Here is a 26,453-nt window from a genome sequence, read left to right on the forward strand (position 1 = left end):
GGTCGCGGCAAATGCGTCATGATGTCACACACACGCTGCTTTGTTTTGGTTCAAAGGTTCAAAGGTACAAAGGTTCACGAACGGGCGACAAATGTCGTGAGCTTGGTTGTATTTCACGCAAATAGACGACAATATTGCCACTTGCAACAATTGTAAAGTTTCCATTTCATCAAAGGGGGGAACTACCTCCAATATGCTGAAACATTTGGCTACACAGCATGCAATTCATTTGCAGGAATGTCGCTTATTTATTTTGTTTATGTCAGTTGAATTTTGTTACAAGTTGAATGCAAATGAGCACTGTTCCAAAAGGCACAAGCTCTTACTTGACTGTTTTCAGTCTGTGTTTTTAGTTTTATGGCACATAATGATGGCATTTGGGCTTAAAAAGCCAAAATATTTTTTTGTCTAGACCAATTGATGTGAAAATGTACAATTTCCTAATACTAGACGCACTTCTGATCAGATATTAAAGAGATGTAATACAAACAAACACATTTGTACTTATTTTCTCACCCAATGAGAATCGATAAGAGAATCGATAAGGAATCGGATCAATAAGCAGAATCGGAATCGGAATCGTGAAATTCTTATCAATTCCCATCCCTACTCTCCTGCCATCTTCAGCGTCTATCCTGGTAAAGGCTTCAGACAGTTAAGGCCTTACATGTCAGGAAGACCATGTATACAACCATCCTAGAGACAGGAGCCATCGCTTAACATATCGTTTAAACTTGCTACAATTCTCTCAAATTGCTAGAACACATTAAAAAATACGACACCCTTGGTGGCCCCAGAGAGGGTCATTGGAAGCTCCTTCTAAACCCAGCTGAGTTCTGTTTATATTATATAGCCTACAATATAACAAGTAGGCCTACACCAAATATATGAAATGTCTAAAACAAATAGGTCTCTCAAAGTGATTATTGAATGCCATTTTATCGTTATCACAGACATCATTTTGTGCTGTCCTCTGTCTGAAACAAACCAAATATATGAAATGTCTCTTAAGCACACAGGGATCAAACTCTCACATGTTTTAGCCCTCATACTGCTGGTTGCTCGCAGTAAATATTTCTTAATGCTTGAACATTCACTAGGAAGCAAATATCAACAGAAAACGAAATATAGATTATTCTAGAATAAAGATGATTAAACATCAACAGTTTGATGAAGATGATGTCAAACATCATCTTCGTTCCCAGGATGATTTGACTGAACGGACGTCACCTCCTGCTGTGTGGATGGACTTTCCGGGCCCTATCTTGCATCCGGCGCAAGTGACTTAGTCACTGGTGCATGTGTCATTGCTAGTTTACAACTGGCGCAGAGCGTTCTTTTCCCACCACCGCCACTCGCCGGTAAATTAGGGATTGATCATGCGCCCCAAGGGGCGGTTCGGCGGAAGGAGGAGGCGTGTTCTGGCGCAAACGGTATTTTGCCGTTTCTGAATACCATTGTGCTACTGACCAGGAAATACCTGGTTTAAAGTCAGTGGCGCGTTGTTCAGATACTATTTTAAGGGCGCATGCATACATGCGCATGCGATGCATACGGATTGCTTGTGCACCTCGCGCATACACTTTGCTTCTCCCATCTACCTAGCCGCACATTCTTGGTAAATTATTTGGGAAAGAACAGCTGATGCAGCGGTAATAAGTTGTACTTTTAAATCAATGCATCTGCAAACACCGTACAGCAAACAAATATTTTCTTGACAGAGACATCGTGTAGGCCTACATGCCCATAACTTTTGGGATTGATGAGTATTTGATCGTGAAAAACATTGTTTTACCACGAGTGAGTGTTAAAAAGAATGAATGAATGCGGCCGCGCGTGTGTGCTCTGTTTAAACACATGCAAACTAAACACGTAACGCATAATACAATCAATGGCAATGTCTATTACCGCGGGACACATGCATATTAGGATAGCATACAATACTGATAAGAAACAATGTTTATAATGTATTGCGTATATCATTAAATAGAACCACAGTTACCGCATATCATATGTTGTATCACATACGTTTTCTTTGCCGAATTTTTGAGGACTCAGTATTTCTGAAGTTGTGGAAGAAAACCCCTTATTCCATGTGTGAATTAGGCCATATTATTTGGCAATAAACTAAGCCATTTGCAGTTTGAAATTCATGTGCATCTGTTTCATGTCTATCTCATCGGAGACTGCAGACGCGCTGTCAAAATATCAACTTGTCCGATTCAAATGCGCTCATGGCTCTTAAAGGCGATGGGAGCTGGCACTCTCATTGGTTTGTTGGACGTTACGCCCAAACCACACCTACGGGTAACTAGGCTGCTTCAGACCAACCCTTTTGACACTTGCGCCGCGACGCAAGTGTCATTTATCCGCCTGTAAAATAGCGATAGCGCCGTAGAACCGCCCACAAAGCTACTTGCGCTTTGCGCTTCCCACTTGCGTTTCAGACCGTTAAAATCGGGCCCTCCATCTCTATAGTGAATGTGTGTTTTGATGAATCAAACTAAACAGACACTTACACTTCTTTAGAGCTGGTTTCAGCCTCCACTCTCCACCTTGCTCCACACTGGGGAGACAAAGAGAGAGCAGTGTGTTGTCTTTAGACAGGGAAACATTATTCACATGTTAACAAAGAGAGAGCAGCATGTTGTCTTTAGACAGGGAAACATTATTCACATGTTAACAAAGAGAGAGCAGCATGTTGTCTTTAAACCGGGAAACATGATTCACATGTTGAGCTTCACATTGTTTCATGGGGCTGTCATGCCAAATTTGTACCGGCTGCCAAATTCGTACCGGGCACGTCAACAGTTGTCCGTTGCCAGGCAACGGACAAATGATTACGTAAGGGTTGTCCGTTGCCGGGCAGGTTTCAAAAAACATTCGCGCTCATGTCGCCAAAGACGAAATAACATAATACAGAAAACGGATCGCTAGATAACACTTGTTTTTACTTTATATTTGTATTGTATTTAATTGTTTAATCAAATTTAACTAGTAAACTGAGTGTTTAAAGCGGGTTTCAAAAAACATTCGCGCTCATGTTGCCAAAGACGAAATAACATAATACAGAAAACGGATCGATAGATAACACTTGTTTTTACTTTATATTTGTATTGTATTTAATTGTTAAATCAAATTTAGCAAGTAAACTGAGTGTTTAAAGCAGGTCAAGGACGAAATAGCACAATACAGATAACAGACAACTGCGAATGAACGAGCTTGAAGGTTCGCGAATGTTCGTGAACCTTTCACGTCATTCAACGCGATCGTCCGTTGCCAGGCAACGGACGACGCGTTCATCTGTTGCCAGGCAGGTTTGGAATGGATTACATATGGATGACGCGCCCGGTACAAATTTGGCAGCCGGTACAAATTTGGCATGACAGGGCCACTAAAGTGAGTTAACAGGCTGATTCATATTCATTAAAATAATGAGTAAGCTGCACACTCAACCTAAACGGGCAGACTGCTCGGCTGTATTAATGATGCTGAGTATTATTAGTCACTCGTGATTGAGCGCATAATCAACCAGAACTCGCTGATGGCTCGGTGGTTCGTAACGTTGTTAACTGATTAATGACAGACGGATAACCTGGTCAGCTGCGTGGGTCACACTCAGTGCCAATACAATCGTTGTCTTTTTGCTGGGAAACCCACAACCGCTAATGACCAGCTCCACGCTAACGCCTAGCATCATGCTAACGCCTATCTCAATGCTATCGCCCAGGTCCACGCTAACACCTAGCTCTACACTAACCAATCATCCAACCACAGTAGGCTCAGCTGACTCGGACATCGGCCAATCAAAAAACAAACGCACTCAAAAGTTTGGTTTTAAAACAACACATTTGTGCTGCTTTCACTTGCTATGGAGAAGATGATCCTTTCCATTTGTAAACTGGAAATTACGTGCGTTGTGTCTTTTGTTGTCATAGTGAACGGAAACATGGCGGACCAACAGATCCTGACCTGTTAATTGGGTAAAACAATTTTAGACTGCCTAATTCATCTGCTACAGCAAGAAGAGGATTTATCAAAATACAAACGGTGAATAATATGCTCTATATTTTATACATATATATTCTTTACTTTTGCGTTGCTCCCCGCCATGTTAAAAAGGTCAAATGTTATCTCATCTCAGCAGCTCGTCTAGCCAAATATTCTACAAGCTCTCCAGTGGAAATAACGACGTATGGGGGTATTCATATGCAATTTTCACGTTGGCTTTTGGTATTTACCATAATTTCCATAGCACATTAAGGCACCATCATTCACCAGACAGCTAGTTCCATACGCCAAATATACATCACTATCAATAAATATAATTCTATAAAATTGGTCTGAATCCTGATCTGCTGTATCATCACTTTCTACACAACATGAGTTACGGCTGCGATTTGAAACCACTTCATCTAGCAACTCGTTGAATCCTTGTAGGAGACATTGCCCCTGAGTGGTGAGCTGTCCTCTCCATACCTGAGAGTGTCCAGTCTCCAGCGAGGATTCTCCAGCATAGTAGTGAACAGCATATATCCTAGGTCTCCTGGGTCATTGTAGCTCAGGTCCAGCTCTCTCAGGTTGGAGGGGTTAGAGCTCAGAGCTGAGACCAGAGAAAAACAGCCTTCCAGTTTGACCAGGCAGCCAGACAACCTACACACAACAGGGGAAAACCCAACTGAAATGCATTGACATGAGTCAACACTATGGTCAGCACTTTTCCGCAACAACTGATCAATAATAAATTATAAAATGCACATTTTAATAATAAATACACTTTATAAGATAAAAAAACAATGCAAACAAGATTTGTACCTTACTATCATGTCAACAAAGATGAACTCTTTTTAGTTATTCAAATTAATCTCAGTTTGAATTTAATTTGCATCAATGTGAATCTGTTAAAATTCTTCTCTTATCAAACCATGTTGCTTCATTGTTTGCACATTGAGTAAAACTGACCTGAGAGTTTCCAGTGTACAGTGTAGACTCCTCAGTCCAGCAGAGAGCAGCTTCACTCCTGAATCCTGCAGATCATTGTTACTCAGGTCCAGCTCTCTCAGGCTAGAGGAGTTGGAGCTGAGAACTGAGGCCAGAGCCTCACAGCATCTCACTGACAGATTACAGCCATTCAGCCTTCACAAATAAAAGTTCTTATTATACATAAATCAACTATCTTTAATATTTTATCAATGACGAAACAACTGTCAGCTTTACTAACGTTCAAATTGAAATGTGTCTGATAAATGTTATTTTTGCATAAAATGTGTCCCAAAAAAAACTTTTAAAAAGAGTGTTATTCTACTTTTGTAACTCTGAATTTTAGCACTTTGTAGCTTCACCCATTAGTAGCTAGAAAGCATATGTAATATTCTGGTTATCACTAAAGATCATAATATGTTTAGTGGCATGAATATAGTGATTATATTAAGGCTTGAGACAACAATTCCCTTTTTAAGGATCAGCTACCGGTAAATGTCTGCTGAGGGTAAACCTTAAGGAATAACACTTTGCACATTGAGTTAAACTGACCTGAGAGTTTCCAGTGTACAGTGTGGACTCCTCAGTCCAGCAGAGAGCAGATTCACTCCTGAATCCTGCAGATCATTGGTACTCAGGTCGAGCTCTCTCAGACTAGAGGAGTTGGAGCTGAGAACTGAGGCCAGAGCTTCACAGTGTCTCTCTGACAGATGACAGCCATTCAGCCTTCACACAAATAGACAGACAGGAACATGTAACTCTGCATAACTTCACTTTAAGATGAAGTTGGTTGAAAAGATGTCAGTTTGGAAATGTTGTATTCATACATTACATTTCTTTTTAACAAAAAAAATGAATACACATTACTTTAATTACTAAGATTATCAAAAATATACAAATTATACAAAATGTAACCATTTATACAATTATTTTATTCATTGTTATTATGTTATTCTTCATCTTCATATGTGTGATGTATGGACAAGATGTTTTGCAAGATGTTTGGTGTATATCATTATTACATTTATATTGCATCAATATGTATATTGTTTTGTGTGTTGTAATAAATGTTATTAGTGAACGTACAGAGATGTTTTGGAGGCTTTGACGACTGGCAGCAGCCTCAGAAAACCCTCCTCTGAAGCAGAGTATTTCTTCAGGTCAAACATGTCCAGCTCCTCTTCTGATGTCAGTAAGATGAAGACCACAGCTGACAACTGAGCAGGGGAAAGAGATTCGCTGGAGAGACTTCCTGATGTCAGGGACTGTTGGATCTCCTCCACTAGAGAACGGTCGTTCAGCTCATTCAGACAGTGGAACAGATTGATGCTTCTCTCTGGAGCAAGATCTCGACTTATCTTCATCTTGATGTAAGAAACTGTATACTGATTGGTCTGTGAGCTGCTTCCTGTCTGTCCCAGTAGACCTTGTAGGAGATTCTGATTGGTCTCAAGAGAGAGGCCCAGGAGGAAGCGGAGGAACAAGTCAAGGTGTCCGTTCTCACTCTGTAAGGCCTTGTCCACAGCACTCTGGTACAGGAGGAGCATACCCCCATCTTCCCTGGGGGTATGCATTTCTTCTGAGAGCTGATTGACACCATCTTTGATGAAGGACCGGAAGACATAAATGGCTGCCAGAAACTCCTGGATGCTCAGATGGACAAAGCAGAACACCCTGTCCTGGTAAAGCCCACACTCCTCTTTAAAGATCTGGGTAAACACTCCTGAGTACTCTGAGGCTGCTCTGATATTGATGCCACACTCTGCCAGGTCGGCCTCGTAGAAGATCAGGTGGCCTTTCTTAAGCTGGTCAAAAGCCAGTTTTCCCAGAGAAACGATGATCTTCCTGCTGTCTGAACTCCAGTGTGAATCTGTTTCAACTCTCCTCTGATATTTCTTGCCCCCCTGTATGGACTGGACCCTCAGGAAGAGGATGTACATCTGAGTCATAGTCTTGGGAACCTCTTCTCCTCTCTTGGATGTTTGGAAGAAGTCCTCCAGAACTGTAGCAGTGATCCAACAGAAGAGTGGGATGTGACACATGATGTAGAGGCTTCGTGATGTCTTGACATGGGATATGATTTTTCTGGCCAGCTTCTCGTCTCTGAATCTCTTCCTGAAGTACTCCTCCTTCTGTGGGTCGGTGAACCCTCTCACCTCTGTCACCATGTTAACACACTCAACAGGGATCTGATTGGCTGCTGCAGGGCGTGTTGTTATCCAGATGCGAGCGAAGGGAAGCAGGTTGCCCATGATGAGGTTTGTCAGCAGCACGTCAACCGAGGTGGACTTTGTGACATCAGTCCAGTTCTGGTTGTTCTGGAAGTCCAGAGGAAGTCGACACTCATCCAGACCATCCAAGATGAAGACAACTTTGAACCGATCGTATCTGCAGATTCCTGCTGCTTTGGTTTCAATAAAGAAGTGATGAAGAAGTTCCACCAAGCTAAACTTTTTATCTTTCAGTAAATTCAGCTCTCTGAAAGTGAAGGGAAATGTGAAATCTATGTCGTGGTTGGTTTTGCCTTCAGCCCAGTCCAGAGTGAACTTGTTTGATAAGACGGTTTTACCAATGCCGGCCACTCCAGTTGTCATTATTGTCCTAATTGGTTTATCTTTTCCAGATATCGGTTTAAAGATGTCTTGACATTTAAGTGGTATTTCCTCCTTTGCTGGTTTCCTGGAAGCTGTTTCAATCAGTCTGACCTCATGTTCCTTGTTGACCTCTCCACTGCCTCTCTCTGTGATGTAGATCTCTGTGTAGATTTCATTCAGAGGTCTTGACTCTCCTGCTTTAGCGATTCCCTCAAACATACACTGGGTCTTCTCCTTCAGATAAGATTTGATTTTATGTTGGCACCCAGCAGCAACAGTTTCTGAATTAGAAAACAAAAGAAAGTATAAATTCAAATATTACTGTTTTTTTTTAAAAATAACTTTCCTCTACTGCTCTGTTTCGAAAAAGCGCATATTCAAAATCTGTTTCCAAAATAAGGGTATCTCCCTATTCTGTTTTCAAAGTAAGAGTATCTTCCTGATCTGTTTTTAAAGTAAGAGTATCTTTCTGTTCTGTTTCAACAAAAAGTAACGTCCCTATCCTTTTTCAAAATTAGAAATTTCTTCCCAATTGGTTTTCATAATAACAGTCTCTTACTTAGGTAAGCGTTATGCATTCACTTCAGAAAATAAAGTCTGCTCTGTTTTTCTGAATTAACGAGACACCTCAAAATCCATGAAAATCTGCGTTTTGGGCTGATCCTTTTGGGAAAGAGGGGGGGGCGTGTTATCCCCATGGTTACAGCCCATGCCAACTTTATTATACTATTTTAGTACTATTATTGTGTTACTGTTATGAGCGTTACTATAAGTTATGTTGTATATGAAATCCGCCCCACATCGTAGTGTTATACTATAGGTGTGCGGGAAGCCTAATCCTCACTCTCACTCCGCTGCTCAGACGGAGCTCACCCTCCACACACACTGCGTTGATCAAGCTGATCACATCAGAGCAGGCTTTCCGTTGAACAACCCCAAAGTCCTGAGGTGCCTGCGCAAAGTCGACAAACAATGCCAGCAATGTTACTTAAAGACACGAGTATCTCCCGAACGTCTCAAACATAAACCAATGATCTCTATTAAATAGTTCCTAATAATAAGAGCTTCTCTTGTGACTTTGAGGTATCTCGTTACTCTGTAAAATGGAGCAGAATAATTATTTGCAATGAAAACTTATCTCAGAATTCTGAGAGTTAACTCTTTATTTAACAGAATATTTAGCAGAATTTATCTTCTCAAGTGAATGCATTACGCATCCGTACTTACTTCTCTGTTTTCAAAATAAGAGTATCTTACTGCTCCACAATGTGTCGGCCAGCTCCTCCTGTTTCAACTGCTTCATGCAGAGCAGTGTGATGTCCAGCACTCCCTCTGTGGCGCGCCTCCTCTGCTCCTCTTCCTCACCATCCACCACCTCCTCCTTCTCCCTCTGACTCTCTGAGCATTGTGAGTAATCTGGAAAGATAACCCTCCAGAGCTTCTTCACCTCCTTGTCTAGAAAAGCGTGTGCGTTCTCCGTGATCCGCTGGAACAGAACAAACATCGATGAGAACTTTACTTTGCACTAACTGAGGACATCAGAACCATCTGTCCAGGATTCACGTCCTGCCGGTCGGAAGAGGGAAGCCTGGAAACTGTTAGCTCCAGGAGAGATGTTGTTCACATGTCATTCATAACTGAACTCAGTGTTTTTACACATTTACACACCTTCAACTCTTTAAGCTGCTGCTGTACAGATGAACCATCGATAACCTTCGACCTCCCCTGTTTTCTGCAGATGCAGATGACACACACAAACACACAAAGAGCATGAACATCACTATAAACCCTGCTCGGACTATTGGATTTGAAGTATAGAGAGATGACCCAGATTGGTCCAGAGGAGTCTGCTCTCTCCTGCTGGACTCTTTTAGGATCTCCTTATTTAAGACCTTATTGATGTCAAAGGAGAAGATATTATACAGTCTGTGAGCCACTGGGTCAATAGATGTTGGGCTGAATCCAACCTTTTTTAAAGCCGTACATAAACTAAGCATTTCTCTTCTAGATAAACAACAACAACCATCTGTGATTCAGGACTCTAGGATGTCTGGCTTATGTATATAATAACCTGACAGATCCTTACCTTGTCTCAGTAGGCTGATTTCCGTCTCCGAACCGAGCAGGTTGTTCCATAGACCAGTCACTCTTCATGGAGACACCGCTGGGTCCAGGGGGGTCTGCTCTCTCCTGCTGGTCTCTTCTAGATAATTTTAGATTCAAATGTTTTATTGCTTTTCAAGTTATTACATTTGTATACATGCAATAAAAGTAGTTTAGGGCATAAAGTAGTCATATTTTAAAGTTAAACACTGGACATAATGGATTCATGAGATGGAAACGTCCTTCTCGCTTTGTGTTCATATGTAAATCGGTTCTACTCTCCCCTCCATGGAGCGGTCTAGAAGAGGAAGGTTCTCAGGCGGCCAGCTGGCCTAAGGAAGTGTTCCATGTAGAGGCTGGGCTGCAGACCCAGCCCTCTTCGAATGGCTTTCTGAATGAATAGTAGTTTTTCTAGACCCCTGCCTGTGACTGGAGGTAGTTTAGGGTTTAACCATAACCCTGGCTGTGAATGGAGGTAGTTTAGGGTTTAACCAGAACCCTGCATGTGAATGGAGGTATTTTAGGGTTTAACCGTATCGCTCGCTTTAAAACCTGCTACATTGTGATCCCTACAGAAAGCTACAGCTAGCGATCTTAACAAGAAAGGCTGATAACGGCTCTCCTTATTTAAGACCTTCTTGATGTCAAAGGAGAAGAGATCGTACAGTTTGTGAGCCACTGGGTTAATAAATGTTGGGCTGAATCCAACCTTTTTTAAAGCCGTACATAAACTAAGCATTTCTCTTCTAGATAAACAACAACAACCATCTGTGATTCAGGACTCTAGGATGTCTGGCTGATGTATTTAATAATCTGACAGATCCTTACCTTGTCTCAGTAGGCTGATTTCCGTCTCCGAACCGAGCAGGTTGTTCCATAGACCAGTCACTCCTCATGGAGACACCGCTGGGTTCAGGGGGGTCTGCTCTCTCCTGCTGGTCTCTTCTAGATAATTTTAGATTCAAATGTTTTATTGTTTTTCAAGTCATTACATTGTACACATTCATTAAAAGTAGTTTAGGGCATAAAGTAGTCGTATTTCAAAGTTAAACGCTGGATATAATGGATTCATGAGTTCTAATCATCCTTCTCACTGTTTGTTCATCTGTAAATAGGTTCTACTCTCCCCTCCTTGGAGCGGTCTAGAAGAGGAAGGTTCTCAGGCGGCCAGCTGGCCTAAGGAAGTGTTCCATGTAGAGGCTGGGCTGAAGACCCAGCCCTCCACCCCCTGACTTTAGTTTGCTTCCCAACATGACCACCTGAGAACCTGAATATTTGAATAGTAATATCTAGTATTTGGATGTTTGTGTCCAGGTCCATATGTGTTGGTTTAAATAGTGGAACACTGGCCTCAGCTGGCCTACTGAGTAAGCAGAACGTCTGCGTTAAAACAGGCGTCAGTTGGAGGGATGTTCAAAGTGGAATAAAGGGCACACGAAATGTTTGCTAAGTAAAGTGAAAGATTTTAATGTTTGTCCTTCAAATGAGTTCCTTAGCTTTGTAATACCTTTTTATTCTATGCTTTCTTAATGACTGGTCGTTTTCCCAGACCCCTGCCTGTGAACGGAGGTAGTTTATGTTTTAACCAGAACCCTGCCTGTTAACGGAGGTATTTTAGGGTTTACACGTATCGCTCACTTTAAAACCTGCTACATTGTGATCCCAACATAAAGCTACAGCAAGCGATCTTAACAAGAAAAGCTGACAACGGATCTCCTTGTTAAAGAGCTTTTTCAAGTCCAAGGAGAAGAGATCATACAGTTTGTGAGCCACTGGGTTAATAAATGTTGGGCTGAATCCAACCTTTTTTAAAGCCGTACATAAACTAAGCATTTCTCTTCTAGATAAACAACAACAACCATCTGTGATTCAGGACTCTAGGATGTCTGGCTGATGTATTTAATAATCTGACAGATCCTTACCTTGTCTCAGTAGGCTGATTTCCGTCTCCGAACCGAGCAGGTTGTTCCATAGACCAGTCACTCCTCATGGAGACACCGCTGGGTTCAGGGGGGTCTGCTCTCTCCTGCTGGTCTCTTCTAGATAATTTTAGATTCAAATGTTTTATTGTTTTTCAAGTCATTACATTGTACACATTCATTAAAAGTAGTTTAGGGCATAAAGTAGTCGTATTTCAAAGTTAAACGCTGGATATAATGGATTCATGAGTTCTAATCATCCTTCTCCACCTGACCACCTGAGAACCTGAATATTTGAATAGTAATATCTAGTATTTGGATGTTTGTGTCCAGGTCCATATGTGTTGGTTTAAATAGTGGAACACTGGCCTCAGCTGGCCTACTGAGTAAGCAGAACGTCTGCGTTAAAACAGGCGTCAGTTGGAGGGATGTTCAAAGTGGAATAAAGGGCACACGAAATGTTTGCTAAGTAAAGTGAAAGATTTTAATGTTTGTCCTTCAAATGAGTTCCTTAGCTTTGTAATACCTTTTTATTCTATGCTTTCTTAATGACTGGTCGTTTTCCCAGACCCCTGCCTGTGAAGGGAGGTAGTTTATGTTTTAACCAGAACCCTGCCTGTTAACGGAGGTATTTTAGGGTTTACACGTATCGCTCACTTTAAAACCTGCTACATTGTGATCCCAACATAAAGCTACAGCAAGCGATCTTAACAAGAAAAGCTGACAACGGATCTCCTTGTTAAAGACCTTTTTCAAGTCCAAGGAGAAGAGATCATACAGTTTGTGAGCCACTGGGTTAATAAATGTTGGGCTGAATCCAACCTTTCTTAAAGCTGTATGTAAACTAAGTATTTCTCTTCTAGATAAACAACAACGACCATCGGTGATTCAGGACTCTAGGATGTCTTACTGATGTATTTAATAATCTGACTGATCCTTACCTTGGCTCAGTAGGCTGATTTCCATCTCCAAGCCTAGGAGGTTGTTCCATAGACGAGTCGCTCTTCATGGAGACACCGCTGGGTTCAAGGGGGTCTGCTCTCTCCTGCTGGACTCTTCTAGATAATTTTAGATTCAAATGTTTTATTGTTTTTCAAGTCATTACATTGTAAAGATACATTAAAAGTAGTTTAGGGCATAAAGTAGTCGTATTTTAAAGTTAAACGCTGGATATAATGGATTCATGAGTTCTAATCATCCTTCTAGCTGTGTGTTCATCTGTAAATAAGTTCTACTCTCCCCTCCTTGGAGCGGTCTAGAAGAGGACGGTTCTCAGGCGGCCAGCTGGCCTCAGGAAGTGTTCCATGTAGAGACTGGGCTGAAGACCCAGTCCTCCACTCCCTGACTTTAGTCTACATCCCAACATGACCACCTGAGAACCTGAATATTTCAATAGTAATGTCTAGTATTTGGATGTTTGTTTCCAGGTCCATATGTGTTGGTTTAAATAGTGGTTGGTTTAAACACTGTGGCCTCAGCTGGCCAACTGCGTGAGCAGAACGTCTGCGTTAGAACAGGTCTCATTTGGAGGGATTTCCAAAGTGGAATGAAGGGCAGGTGAAATGTTTGCTAAGTATAGTGAAAGATTTCAATGTTTGTCCTTCAAATTAGTTCCTTAGCTTTGTTATACCTTTTTCTTCTATGCTTTCTGAATGAGTTTTCCCAGACCCCTGCCTACGAATGGAGGTATACTATGATTTTTTTATAATCTTACAGATCCTTACTCTTGTTCAGTAGTCTGATTCCCATCTTTAAACCTAATTGGTTGTGTCGTAGAGCTGTCACTCTTCATGGAGACAAGGCTGGGTCCAGGGTAGTCTGCTGTCTGCTGCTGGACTCTTTCGTTTCTGGGAATGAAATGTTTCATTGTTTTTCAACAGACATAAATAATCAGAGGACTTTGAGTGTGATTGGCATCTTCAAACAAAATAAGCTCTCAAGCAGGCACCCAATGACAGCAAACAATAGTCAATACATAAAACATGAACGATTTTAAGACATTTGAACAACGGAAAATATGAAAAGAAAGAAAGAAAGAAAAGCTTGTGGCCAGAGTAAGTTATTGCATTATAATGATCCAATAATAGCACTATAGAGCATAGAAGGTCATATTGAAAGCTGTGAAGGCTAGAAACAGCCTTCGAGAACATTTGAACATAATTCTCTCCCAGAAGATTTGACCTAATGTACCAATGTTCTGGTTGAACCTCAACATTCAGGCTATTTAACAACCTGCTCTATTCAGCTTGGACGGCTCCAGTATACATAATTTAGGGTTTTAAACTTGATCAGTGTTGTTCAGAGTTCTCAGTGATGGTGTTATTATGTTTCCCTGCTGAGCTCTGAGATGGACAACATTCACAGACAGTGCGAGATCCTCTTCTTACCTCTTAGCTTTGCTCTGGTGGCCATGCTCCCCAGAAAGAGTGGTTTTAGAGGTAGGACCCCCCTCCTCTCTCTCCTCATCCATAGTAGACTGGAGACCTGGATACAAAGAGAACTACATATTATTTCTCTGGTCATTCAGCGTTCGGTTATTCCCTGCTTTTATGGAACCTGCTTATTGCCGGTCATTGCTGTTCATCGCTGCTCTCAGTCTCAACGAGGGGAAAGACGTGGAGCGCTGCCCAGTGTTTACAAACCACTGATAACTTTATCACTGACACAGAATGTCTCAGGGTTTTAAGTGCGTCTGCAGGGGAACCAGAAGACAGATACGCTCACTATGAGGAAATCATCCTCTGAGGTTTTCTGTCCTGTTGAACCAGTCTGACTGATGACCTTAAACCGACTTCCTCATGATGTTGAGATCACAATCAGATCCCCAGATATGGCCCTCTTCCTCACTCACAATGACAATAATGACAATAATGAGAGTAATACAATTATAATGACCATTTTAATCACAATAATACTTATTACTACATACTTACATACTAACATACATAATAATTTAACAATAATACTGATTATGATTATTATTACTAAACATTATAAAAGTAATAATAAGAAATAATACAATAATAAGATAATCATAATTATCACACTATTCTAAGTAGAAAGAATAACAATGCTAATGATAATATAACATTCTAATCATAAATTGATGAACAGTTAGACGAACAATAAATACATTTCAATGACACTAAACATTGACAAACATACAAAATACGAGGATTGTCAAGTGGCTACAAATTAAAAAGCAACAACATTTTCATCCTCATACGTTTTCACAAATATAACTCCTAATAAACCTATGAATTATGATGTGACAGAGCGTGTTGACTACAGTACCTTGTCTTCTCCCTGCTGTGATGAAGAGCTCAGCACCAAACCGTCCGACACAACAACAAGGCAAGTATGATATTGTGAACCAACCAGTTGTTCCAGTTCCCCCTCCTAGTATAAACTCCTGTTAAAGGCTGCTGTTTTCCGCGACTTCACTCAGTGATAAAGAATAACTACTTTATTACTCTGTAATTTTAAGTAATGGTTATTTAATGTATGGTAGTGAATGCAGTTATTAGCATTAACTAACATATTACTAATATTTAACTAATGGTATAGTTACTATTAATTAACATTAGTAAATGCAGTTCTAACCATTATTATATAGCATTAGCATGGGGTTAGGGTTAGTGTGTTAGGGTTTGGGTTTACCCTTTTGAACCCTAACCCTATTGATGATATAAACATTTATACCTTAGTTAATACCTTGGTTAGCATGAACTATTGTTAATTAATGATAATCAATACACCCTTAATGTAAAGGATTCCCATGATTTCCATAAAGAGAGAAATGTAGATAATGTAGAGAATAGAAACATGACCTAGAGAAGGCCACTCCTGTGTTTCAGGTGATCGGTACAATCTCACAAAGATCAAATCCTTACCACACGTTTTCTTCCTCATACCAAACCTGTAGCGGCCGCGCCTCCATTCATAACATCACTCTGTTAAAGCTCAAATACAGCGAGACGTGAGCTGACCATCACTTTTTTCATTAAAAGCATTTCAAACACAGATTAAAACATTACAGGTTTATACCGATTTAGATCTCAGCTTCTTCACTGTTTCAGTTCAATATTAAGAGAAAGAAATTAAAAAACATAAAAGATATACGTCATAATTGAATGTATGATGATGTTAAATTATCATAATTATTATTATGATAACTAAATGTATTAAATAATGTAATCAATAGTCCAAAAGGGTTGCAAGTCGATGTTTTCCACTCTAATTCAAATTTGCTCGTCTGTATCTTAAGGGTGGAGTCGGTTTCTCCCTGATGAATATGTGTCTCATCATGGTGTCCATGCAGTTGATCATTAGGGCGGTTCCAGCAGAAGCTATTTCCTGGTGAGGCTTTCTCGTCACTGGCAACCAAACTCATTTACATAACACATATCTTCTCTTGTTAGGAATGGTTTTGTTGGCATCAAGAGGTGCCAAAGACACGCCCTCTTGTGATGTCACAGATCCTCACTCCTACAAGATGTTTTGTAGATGTTTTGAGACGGGGTCATCACAAGAGGGCGTGTCCTTGAAGGATGTACACCCTCTAGGTGGCTACGAAAAACTACAACCTAAGATGGCTGCCGCACAAGAAGGATCCAAAATGACGCAGTTGTGTTTTTAAGAGTGAAACAACAACATCCAAGATGTGGGAGTGGAGAGACAATTCAACAACGAACAGTGAAACACAAATATATAAACATCACATTCACAAGAGACGTTAGAGAGAACTACTGTTAGCTACTCTAGCTAGTAAACTGAAGTTGGCTCAACCATGAGCTAGTATCTGGGCTCTTCTCCTGGCCTGATGTATATTAATAACACACCTAGACGTCTGTTATTAGGTACTTTATTAGATGTCCCACAATTAACATAAAGCTATTTCATGTTAGTTTACTCCAAGTAAACTAACATGAAAACTACAAAAAAAAAAAAAACTACTACTGAAAACCAGTAACGTTATGATAGATCCTTCTGAATACGAAGAGAAAGTGACAGTTTAAAGAGTGAGCGTCTCCATCTAGTAAATGTCTCCATCTTGGATTCAGCCTCACACTGCGTTGTGTTTAGTCACTGAGACCCCTGTAAAGTAAGCTACCATGAAGATGATTTCAAAACTGACTTCTAAAGGACCAGGAGACGACAGAATGAACATCTTAAATTTCTGTATCTATGCTTTTTTTTTTTTTTACATTATTTATGTTATGCATTTCATTCATTTCATTGTTTCATTTATTTCCTTCCAGTCTTGATCATACATAATAGTTTAACAATCGATAGTTTCCATTTCAAAAGGGTTCACAATACAGAATTCTGAATTTTGTGAATGAGAACCACTACCATCTCATGGCCATACTTGGTTATAGCACCAACTTTATTTCTGTTTAAATAACTACAAGAAAGGAACCCGATGACAATCGGGTTCCTTGTCAATTTCAATCGATGACAATAGTCACATACCATACAAACGTTATTCATTAATTATTGTAACGACCCTGGGCGTGGTCGCCATGTTCAGTGTGCCGCAAGGGATCCTTGGGGGTTTGGACAATCACGCAAGCTGGACCTTTGGCGCCCTCCTAGGTCCTTTGTGCAGAGACATTGAGTGGAGTTAAAGGGTTGGGGTAGACCTAGAAGGCAGTGTAATTGTTTTGAGTTTGTGTAAATTTTGTTGAAAGGTTCACGACACAGTCACCGTTTATGTTTATTGGTTAGGTTGAGTGTGTTTCTGTGTTATGTGTGTGTGTGTTCATTAAAGGCAACTCTCGTAGTCGTGCAGTGTATGCGTGTATGCAGTGTGTGCGAGAGTCGCATCACTGCTTAACCTGGGCTCCCGTTCTTTCTATGCTGCTCGCCACAATATATGACAATGAGGATAATAAATCCCTTATTGTGTGTAATTAACAAAAAAACATTCAGAACTGTGAGTGAGTGAGTGAGTGAGTGAGTGAGTGAGTGAGTGAGTGAGTGAGTGAGTGAGTGAGTGAGTGAGTGAGTGAGTGAGTGAGTGAGTGTGTGTGTGTGTGTGTGTGTGTGTGTGTGTGTGTGTGTGTGTGTGTGTGTGTGTGTGTGTGTGTGTATGTGTGTGTGTGCCTAAAACTGACACAGAGACACTGAGGAACCAGATCTCAAAAGTCCAAACCCAGGGAGGAGGTCCTCCTGGGTGAAGGTGCACTGGAAGGTGTGGATGTGTGTCAGTGTGTCTGAGGACCCTCCTCCACCTGGGGACACTCTGTAGAAGGACAGAGTGCCAGCAGGCCGGTCCAGATACACTCCTACTCTGTTGGAGTGAGGGGGGGGGAGACGTATGGATGTTTTTATATTGTTGTGCCAGGCAGAGTAACGATCATCATGACAACGAAGACTCCAGGACTTGTTGTTCCTTCCAATCAGGCTATCATTAACCTTTCCTCTCCTTGCGATTCCTCTGTATGTCACTCCTATAGCAACACCTCCTTCCCTCTCTATCTCCCAGTAACAGCGACCAGTCAGACCCTCTCGACACAACACCTGGAGCCAGTGGTCAAATCTCTCTGGGTGATCAGGATACGCTTGCAGCTCATCAACCACCATCATCTTTCTGTTGTCCTCAGACAGACAGAGTCGTTCGTGGACTGTGTTTGGGTCCAGTGTGAGTTCACAGGCATCTGAGGGGAGATCAAGACACCATCAGGGACTGACTCCAGGTACGCCAAGAGGGGGGGGTGGGGGGTTGGGGGGGTCAAACTGAATTCATCATCACGGATATCATTGTGTTTTCATCTGCCTGAAACAATCCAGATATATAAAACGCTTTATCCCTCGTACGTCTGGCTACTCACGGTCAATATTTCTTCATGCTGCGTAACATTCACTAGAAAGCAAATATCTAACAAAACCGAAACAAAGATTATTCTAGAACATAGATTAATATATCAACCGTTTAATGAAACCGATGTCAGGATGATTTGACTGAACCAACAACACATGCTGTGTGGATGGACTTTGGAATAGTTAGTGTGTGTTGTGATGAATCAAACTAAACAAACAGACACTTACACTTCTTTAGAGCTGGTTTCAGCCTCCACTCTCCAGTGTGCTCCACACTGGGGAGACAAAGAGAGAGCAGCATGTTGTCATTAGACAGAGAAACCTTATTCACATGTTAACCAAGAGAGAGCAGCATGTTGTCTTTGGACAGGGAAACAATATTTAGATGGTAACAAAGAGAGAGCAGCATGTATTCTTTAAACAGGGAAACATTATTCCCATGTTCACAAAGAGAGCAGCATGTTGCATTTAAACAGAAAACATTATTCCCATGTTGAGCTTCACATCGGTTCATGGGGCCACTAAATCGAGTTAACCTGGGCAGACGGATCGGCTGTATTAATGACGCTGAGTATTATTATTCACTTGTGATTAAGCGAATAATCATCCAGAACTTGCTGATGGCTCGGTGGTTTGTAAAGTGGGTGGGTCACACACTTATCGCCAATACAATCGTTGGCTTTTTGGTGAAAAAAACACACAACCGCTAACGTCCACCTCCCCACTTGTGACCACCTCCATGCTAACGCCTAGCTCCCTGGGGAGCGTGTCTATGTTCCCCGGGTCCTATGTTCCCTGGGTCCTATGTTCCCCTCTTTGTATGAGACTGAACATAGGACCCTTTTTTTAAAAAAGGGTCCTATGTTCCCCGCTTTTCCAAAAAAGGGTCCTATGTTCCCCGATATGTATGTGACCGGGGAACATAGGACCCTTTCTCAAAAAAAGGGTTCTATGTTCCCCGGTCTGTTACTTTTTCCACCATTACTGCCAAATTCCGTCCGAGATAACTACCATTGCATGTCTTTACCTTTTGTGGAAGAGGGAGAGACGTCGGAGAACCTGACGCAGTCTATTCATACGCCGTAAACCCCAAGAAGCCCAATCCCTACGAGAGCTCCCCGCGCTATGGCCATCCGGAGGCGCGCAGAGCTTTTGGCCTTGATATTATTATACAATTAATTTATATTATATACTATTATATAAAGAGCTCCGGGAGTCGCAAACGGCAACAATCACTTTCTCCTCCATGCTGCAGTTCACCCCGGACTGCACTGCACTGAGTTGGCCGGTTGAACGCTGATTGGCTGTTACGTTACACATGTCACTCAGTGGCCACGCTGTTGAACGCCAATTGGCTGCCATCACGCGAATGTCGCGTCAAAGTTTAAATATTTTTAAAGATTGACAGATTGCGGGAAACATATGACCCTTTTCCCAGAAAAGGGTCCTATGTTCCCTGCTTTTCCCAAAAAGGGTCCTATGCTCCCCGGTATGTATGGCTACAGGGGAACATAGGACCCGGGGAACATAGGACCCGGGGAACATAGGACCCGGGGAACATAGGGATGACCCCGCTCCCTGCTAACCACCCAGCTCTATGTTAACCAATCATCCAACCAACGTAGGCTCAGCTGCCTACAACATTGTCCATTCAAAAAACGAATACACTCAAAAGTCTGGTTTTAAACAAGCACATTCACTCACCAGACAGCTAGTCCTGAACACAGACATACGCCAAATATGTGTTGCACTCACTATCAAAAAATACAATTTGCTGTATCATCACTTTCTGCGCAACATGAGTTACAGCTTGTTGAATCCTTGTAGGAGACATTGTCCCTGAGTGGTGAGCTGTCCTCTCCATACCTGAGAGTGTCCAGGCTCCAGGGTGGAATATCTAGCAGAGCAGAGAGCAGCACAGCTCCTGAGTCTCCTGGGTGATTGTAGCTGAGGTCCAGCTCTCTCAGACGGGCGTGGTTGGAGCTCAGAGCTGAGGCCAGAGAAGCACAACCTTCCTGTGTGAACTGGCAGCCAGACAACCTACAAAGGTAAAAGGGGGAAAGCCAACTGAAATGCATTCACATGAGTCAACAGCTACACAGTCTATGGTCATCACTTTACCATAACAAATGAAAAAAGACATAATATAACTATTAATGAACTACTATTATGTTGATTAATAACATAATTATTGTTATATAATTAGTGAAAAAAATTGTTTTATTACTTGTACCTTCAAAATTACTTATACCTCATTATGAAGTCAACAAAAAATCAACAAAAAAACTGTCCTTCTACACAGTGTCCCCAGGTGGAGGAGGGTCCTCAGACACGCTGACACACATCCACACCTTTCAGTCCACCTTCACCCATGAGGACCTCCTCCCTGGGTTTGGGTTTATGAGGCCTGGTTCCACAGGGTCTCTGTCCGTTTTAGGGACCACAAACACACACGCACACAAAGACAAAGTTACACAGACACACTCACACAAATACAAAGTAACACACACACACACACACACACACACACACACACACACACACACACACACACACACACACACACACACACACACACACACACACACACACACACACACACACACACACATTTATGATTGTTCTTGTACAAACACAGTAATGTCACTAAATATTATGTTGATGTTGATTTTTATGATTGAAACAGTCCTTAACTTGACGCGAACAAGGGCAGGATCGGGATAGATAGTGTATTAAATATATTGGGGTCATGGATCGGTACAGATAGTGTATTAAATGTGTTTTTTTTTTAGAGGAGTAATTTACTCTTCAACCTACAAAAACAAATAATCACGTTTTAATGAATGATGTTTGTATGGAATGTGATTATTCTCATCGATTGAACTAGACACGGCTCCTTTCTGGTTTTAGTTTTTTAATTAGAAATAAAATAAAGTTGGTGCTATAGCCGAGTATGTCCCCTAGATGGTAGTGTTTCTAATTCATTCAGAAAAGTTTACAATTACAATTTTTTTTCATTCATTACAAAAATAAATAGATGTGTATTCTGTCGTCTCCTGGTCCTTCTTTAGTGGTCAGTTTAGAAATCCTCCGCATGGAGGGTAACTTTACAGGTGTCTCTGTGACTAAACACAGAGCTGTGTGAGTATGAATCCAAGAAGGAGATATACACTAACACCTGTCTCCTTATAAAAAATAAGTGTATAGCAATAAAATGGTAACCCTTCCTTTTACAGTCCCCTAATTACTAGGTATTTACCCGGTAAATATATGGTAAATCATAGTGTATTACTGGGTCATTACCACAGGTAATAAGAAGTTAAATACAGAGGAATTACCCAGTAAATACATGGTAAATCATAGTGTATGAATGGGTAATTACCACTGGTACTAAGAAGGTAAATACAGAGGAATTGCAGCTGAAGTACTAAGTAAAACCTCCACTATTACCCATCAACTCAATTAAGTACCGTTTAGTTGTAACTGTTTTAGTTTAACTCAGATATTATTGTGTACTTCGAATTAGGAAGTAGGCTACACAAAGGCAACCAATTCTTAGAAACACCTATTAATTCAAGTTACAATTGTAGTTATCCAAGGTTTATGTCGGTAACAGCCCAAGTTTAATGATGTACTATCTAGAAATTAGCATAGTACTTTCCAATAAATTACTTTTTCTTACATAGTTATTATTCATAGCAGTGGCGGGCCGTGATTACACTCCTAGGCCTTCAGTGGTGTCCTACATGAACTAATCCACCACTTGATGCCATCATTATGACTCCACGGCTATAGAAACCATGCAAAAATGCAGTATAACAGGGCGTTGCATCACAGACAGGTATCTCGTAGCAAGAAATAATGCCATTACTTAAGCAAGAAACCATTAGGACAATTCAACGAGAGACAAGGCCCTAGAATGCATCACTGTTGGTGTGCTGACAGTTGTCAGTGAAGATAGTCCTCACGAGGGTCAAAGCTCAGTGGACCTCCAGCCCATTTCCACTGCCATCATTCTGGAGGGAGGGATTGTCATGGATCATATTAAAACTAGCCTCAGGCAGTTTGTCTGTTGTTTGTGCTTGCATTGCATTTGAATTAACCAAAATGCATGGCAAATACACTGTCATTCGGACTGATGCTTGGACTGGGAAAGAAAAACCTCCCACCAAAACTGTTAACTGTGAAGAACAGTCTTCTGGGTTAGAACAGTAAAGAGCCATCAGCTATAGCTAGCACTTTGTATGCTTTGCAGCTATTAATGTTCTCCTGTTAGCAGCGAAAGTTTAATGCTTTCATGCAACTGTTCTTGCTTATTTACCATCTCAATAAAAAATTAAAATATACATATATATATATATATATATATATATATATATATATATATATATATATATATATATATATATATATATATATATATATATATAAATTGTTGTTAGATTGTTAAAATAAAATATGGAAGAAATAACTTCCCTATAATGTCGAATTTGTCATTTGAAATGTTTGACTTTGCAGAGTTGGTGTTTCCATTGCACATGGGCGATTCTAATTAGCCCGAGTCAACATCATATGACGAGTGTTGCGGATGGCACTTCAAAAGTGTGCAGTAACATTAGGCTATTAGTTTATTTTTAATTCTTGCTCACAATTAGTTTAGTTAACATGTTTTATTGTAGCTCAAAATATACATGTTAAAAAATATATAAATTGTGGGTGTGGTCATACGCCAGTCGTTTCTGCCCCACCGAAATGAAGGGGCACCGCCACGCTACTGTATATATATATATATATATATATATATATATCCATTAAAGTCTGTACCATGTTATTCAGGTATGCTAATGTTGGAAATAGCGCCACCTTTCAAAGAGTTGTTACTTGTTATTAGATGATAATGTCAGAAAAGAACCAAGCAAGGTTTTCCTGTTTACATTTCTGTTTTGGGAAAACTTTTAATAGTTGCAATGTAGTTAGTACAAATACAAACCCAAAGGGGTGATGTTTTTCTTTGTGTTTAATCTTTGTGTTTAATCCTTGGACTGCTCCCTTTGAGACTCAGAAGCATTTGTTGTACTTACAGTTCTGATCAGAAATGCACTGATTTTACATGCACTGAAGTCCTGTAGTTATCAGGTGTTTACCTGTTTGATATCGGGAGACTGTTTTATGCATAGAATTAGCTCACAGAAATGTCGTTTTATTTTTTGTTTTATTTTTTTATTTTTCCATGTCATTTTCTACAGGTAAATCAAACACGCAACCTTGTTGTTTAGCCTCTGCTTTTTCCTTAAATGTGCATTGAATAAATGTTGCAATGCAGCTGAATCAACCCAGTGAGTGTTCTTTTAACGTATATGTTTGTGGTGTGTTTGCCTTTATTAGATAGTAACAGCAAAAATAGATAAGAAATGGGGGAGAGAAGAGGCCACAGGTTGGACCCAAACCTTGGCAGCTGCAACAAGGACCCATTCAAGGAAATTGATTTCTTTAATTTAAGTGAACTTGAAAAATTATTGAAACAGAACTAAAAATGTTAAGTTGTAGGCATTTAGTAATTCTAAGTGGGGTTAAATTTATATCAAGCAGTCCACACAAAATGAAAAAATTAAGTTAACACTAAGCATGGCTATTCAGTTACATGAACATACGGAAAAATGTGTTAGTGGTACTACTTGATTTAGTACTGCTAACTTAAAATAAACAAGCTTTTCTAACTCACTAATCTTAAAATTACTTAGCTTAATTTTTTTGAGGCAACGAGTTTACATACTTTTTTTTAAGTAAGTTCAACTAATTACAGTTAAAGGGACACTGTGTAAAAATTACTCCCATCTAGTAGTACAATTGTGTATTGCATTCAAACTAATAGTGCGGTGGGCAGTATGTGCCAAGAAGCTGTGTCATGACATCCAATACTACCTCATCGAGTCATTCGAGTGATGATGAGGTTCGTTATTTCTAACAAATTTCAAACTGCATTGAATCATTGGTGTAAGCTAACGATGTATGAGTAATTATTCCTCGAGCAAGATAGTGAATTATTTCAGTCATCATTCACGCTGGCTCAGAGTGAAAACAAGTTTGCATTTCCTGTACCACGTAGTGCTTTTTGTCCCTCTCGGCAGTTCATAGACCGGAAGAACATGGAAGCCTCCATGAAGCTTACCCGTCCTATGTAACTACATATTAATTATTCTTTGCTCAGGAGGCTAAGTGAGATTTTTGGCAGAGATAATTTTACACCAATGAGGGCTTATTTATGAATGAATATGATGATTTGAGGTAATAAATGACTTATAATATTACAGTGTCCCTTTAACAGTGTAGAGAGGAAAAGTCCATCCACACAGCAGGAGGTGACGTCGGTTTAGTCAAATCCTCCTGGGAATGAAGATGATGGTTGAAATCAGCTTCATCAAACGGTTGATTCATTCATCTATATTCTAGAATAATCTATTATTCGGTTTTGTTAGATATTTGCTTCCTAGTGAATGTTAGGGTGCACTCACACTAGGCCATCTGGCCGTGGCCGTGGCCGTTTTCACACCTAACCATGCTCAACTGGCCCCATTGTTCTCTGGCCTGCACTCACACTAGGCCAGATGGCCTAGTGTGAGTGCACCCTTACGCAGCATGAATAAATATTTACTGTGAGCAGCTGACCTTACTAGGGCTGAAACGTGAGGGAGTTTAACCCCTGTGCGACCCTGTGCATTTGATTGATTTGTTTAAGAGACATTTAATATATCGGGATTGTTTCCGTGATATCTGTGATGATGAATTCAGTTTGACGATAAATATCCTGATCTCAATAGCTCAACGGCATGCGTACGATTTATTTCATTGTATTTTTAACACAATGGACAATGTTTAACACAAAATTCACTGTGTGCCAAACGATGTTGCTGGTTTGGAAGGAGCTTCTATCTGGTGAAGCTGGTTTGGAAGGAGCTTCTATCTGGTGAAGCTGGTTTGGAAAGAGCTTATATCTGGTGAAGCTGGTTTGGAAGGAGCTTCTATCTGGTGAAGCTGGTTTGGAAGGAGCTTCTGGTGAAGCTGGTTTGGAAGGAGCTTCTATCTGGTGAAGCTCTGGTTGCGAAGGCATCATTACGTCATTAAAGTCCATTTTCTTTGAAAGGACGGCCTCACGCTGATGACTGTAGGAGAGAGGCCAGGGGCCTCTGTGCCCGTGCAGCTGGGTCCCCTTGATTTTTGAAAGGCATATTTTAAAGGTGACATATTATACCACAGGTGTCAGTACACTGGAAAAAGCCTTCTGTTGAACCAATTAAAAAAAACATGGGTAATGGTTCACATCTATATTACATAACTTGAGCCAATGACAAATATATAGCTTGCCTCAAACAATATTTCCTATGTTCATAAAAACAATAATACAACTTGGCACCAAGTATAATTCTATTCTTTGAATGAAGTTAATACATTTAAATCGTATGTTAAATCCTAAACAAAAAAATATTGATTCACTCCAACAATTGTTTCTCATTTAAGAAATATCTATCAGAAATAATTTGTTTTATCCAATCAAAAAGATTACAATTTAATCAAACATTGTTTCTCATTTAAACATGAACATTTTTAAACATAACGTATTTTTGTATACATCATCATCATTTTTTCCCGCTCGGCTCTCGCCGCTTCATGGCCTTGGGGCGCTTCTGTCTGGATTCGACATCACATCGCACCATCGCGATGTGTTGCTTTGTCAAAGACACGATACTCTGCTTGGTGAACAACCGTCAGGTTACCAGCCAACCCACCTGAGCTACTGCCGCCACACAATATACAATATATATTAACAATCTAAATGGCAGAGTTAGACCTACTCCAGACCTCCCTCCAGACACAGACAGACTGTCCTAGCTCACAGAACCAGTGAGTCATCGTCACTCTGGTCAAGGCTAGTGCTTTCACCTCAAAAAGTCGCCAAAAGTCACCAATAGCAGCTGAAAAATAAGCTAGATTTGTCGCTTGTCGCTGTTTTGAAAAAAAGTCGCCAAAGGGGTCT

The 26,453-nt window shown here is 40.6% G+C and overlaps 1 protein-coding gene and 1 long non-coding RNA gene across 2 annotated transcripts in view; both read right to left on the reverse strand.

Annotated features, from left to right (window-relative positions):
- The window catches only part of LOC115559437 (NLR family CARD domain-containing protein 3-like), a 33,280-nt gene extending 24,304 nt beyond the window's left edge, over positions 1–8,976 (reverse strand). Inside the window, exons 1-5 of the mRNA XM_030378186.1 lie at positions 8,840–8,976; positions 7,908–7,925; positions 6,067–7,836; positions 5,533–5,706; positions 4,963–5,136 (exon numbers count right to left, since the gene is read on the reverse strand). Of these exons, the coding sequence (XP_030234046.1) occupies positions 4,963–5,136; positions 5,533–5,706; positions 6,067–7,836; positions 7,908–7,925; positions 8,840–8,877 (2,174 nt within the window). The 5' untranslated portion in view covers positions 8,878–8,976. The remainder of the gene's footprint in view (positions 1–4,962; positions 5,137–5,532; positions 5,707–6,066; positions 7,837–7,907; positions 7,926–8,839) is intronic.
- A 4,350-nt stretch (positions 8,977–13,326) lies between these two features.
- Positions 13,327–15,176, reverse strand: LOC115559460 (uncharacterized). The gene is made up of 3 exons (XR_003979580.1): positions 14,891–15,176; positions 13,984–14,080; positions 13,327–13,434 (listed from the first exon to the last, which is right to left on the reverse strand). It is a non-coding gene; the product is annotated as an uncharacterized LOC115559460 (long non-coding RNA).
- Between the last annotated feature and the right edge of the window lie 11,277 nt (positions 15,177–26,453).

Source organism: Gadus morhua, chromosome 15 (genome assembly GCF_902167405.1).
Source record: "Gadus morhua chromosome 15, gadMor3.0, whole genome shotgun sequence".
In the NCBI taxonomy this organism is placed as follows: domain Eukaryota; kingdom Metazoa; phylum Chordata; class Actinopteri; order Gadiformes; family Gadidae; genus Gadus; species Gadus morhua.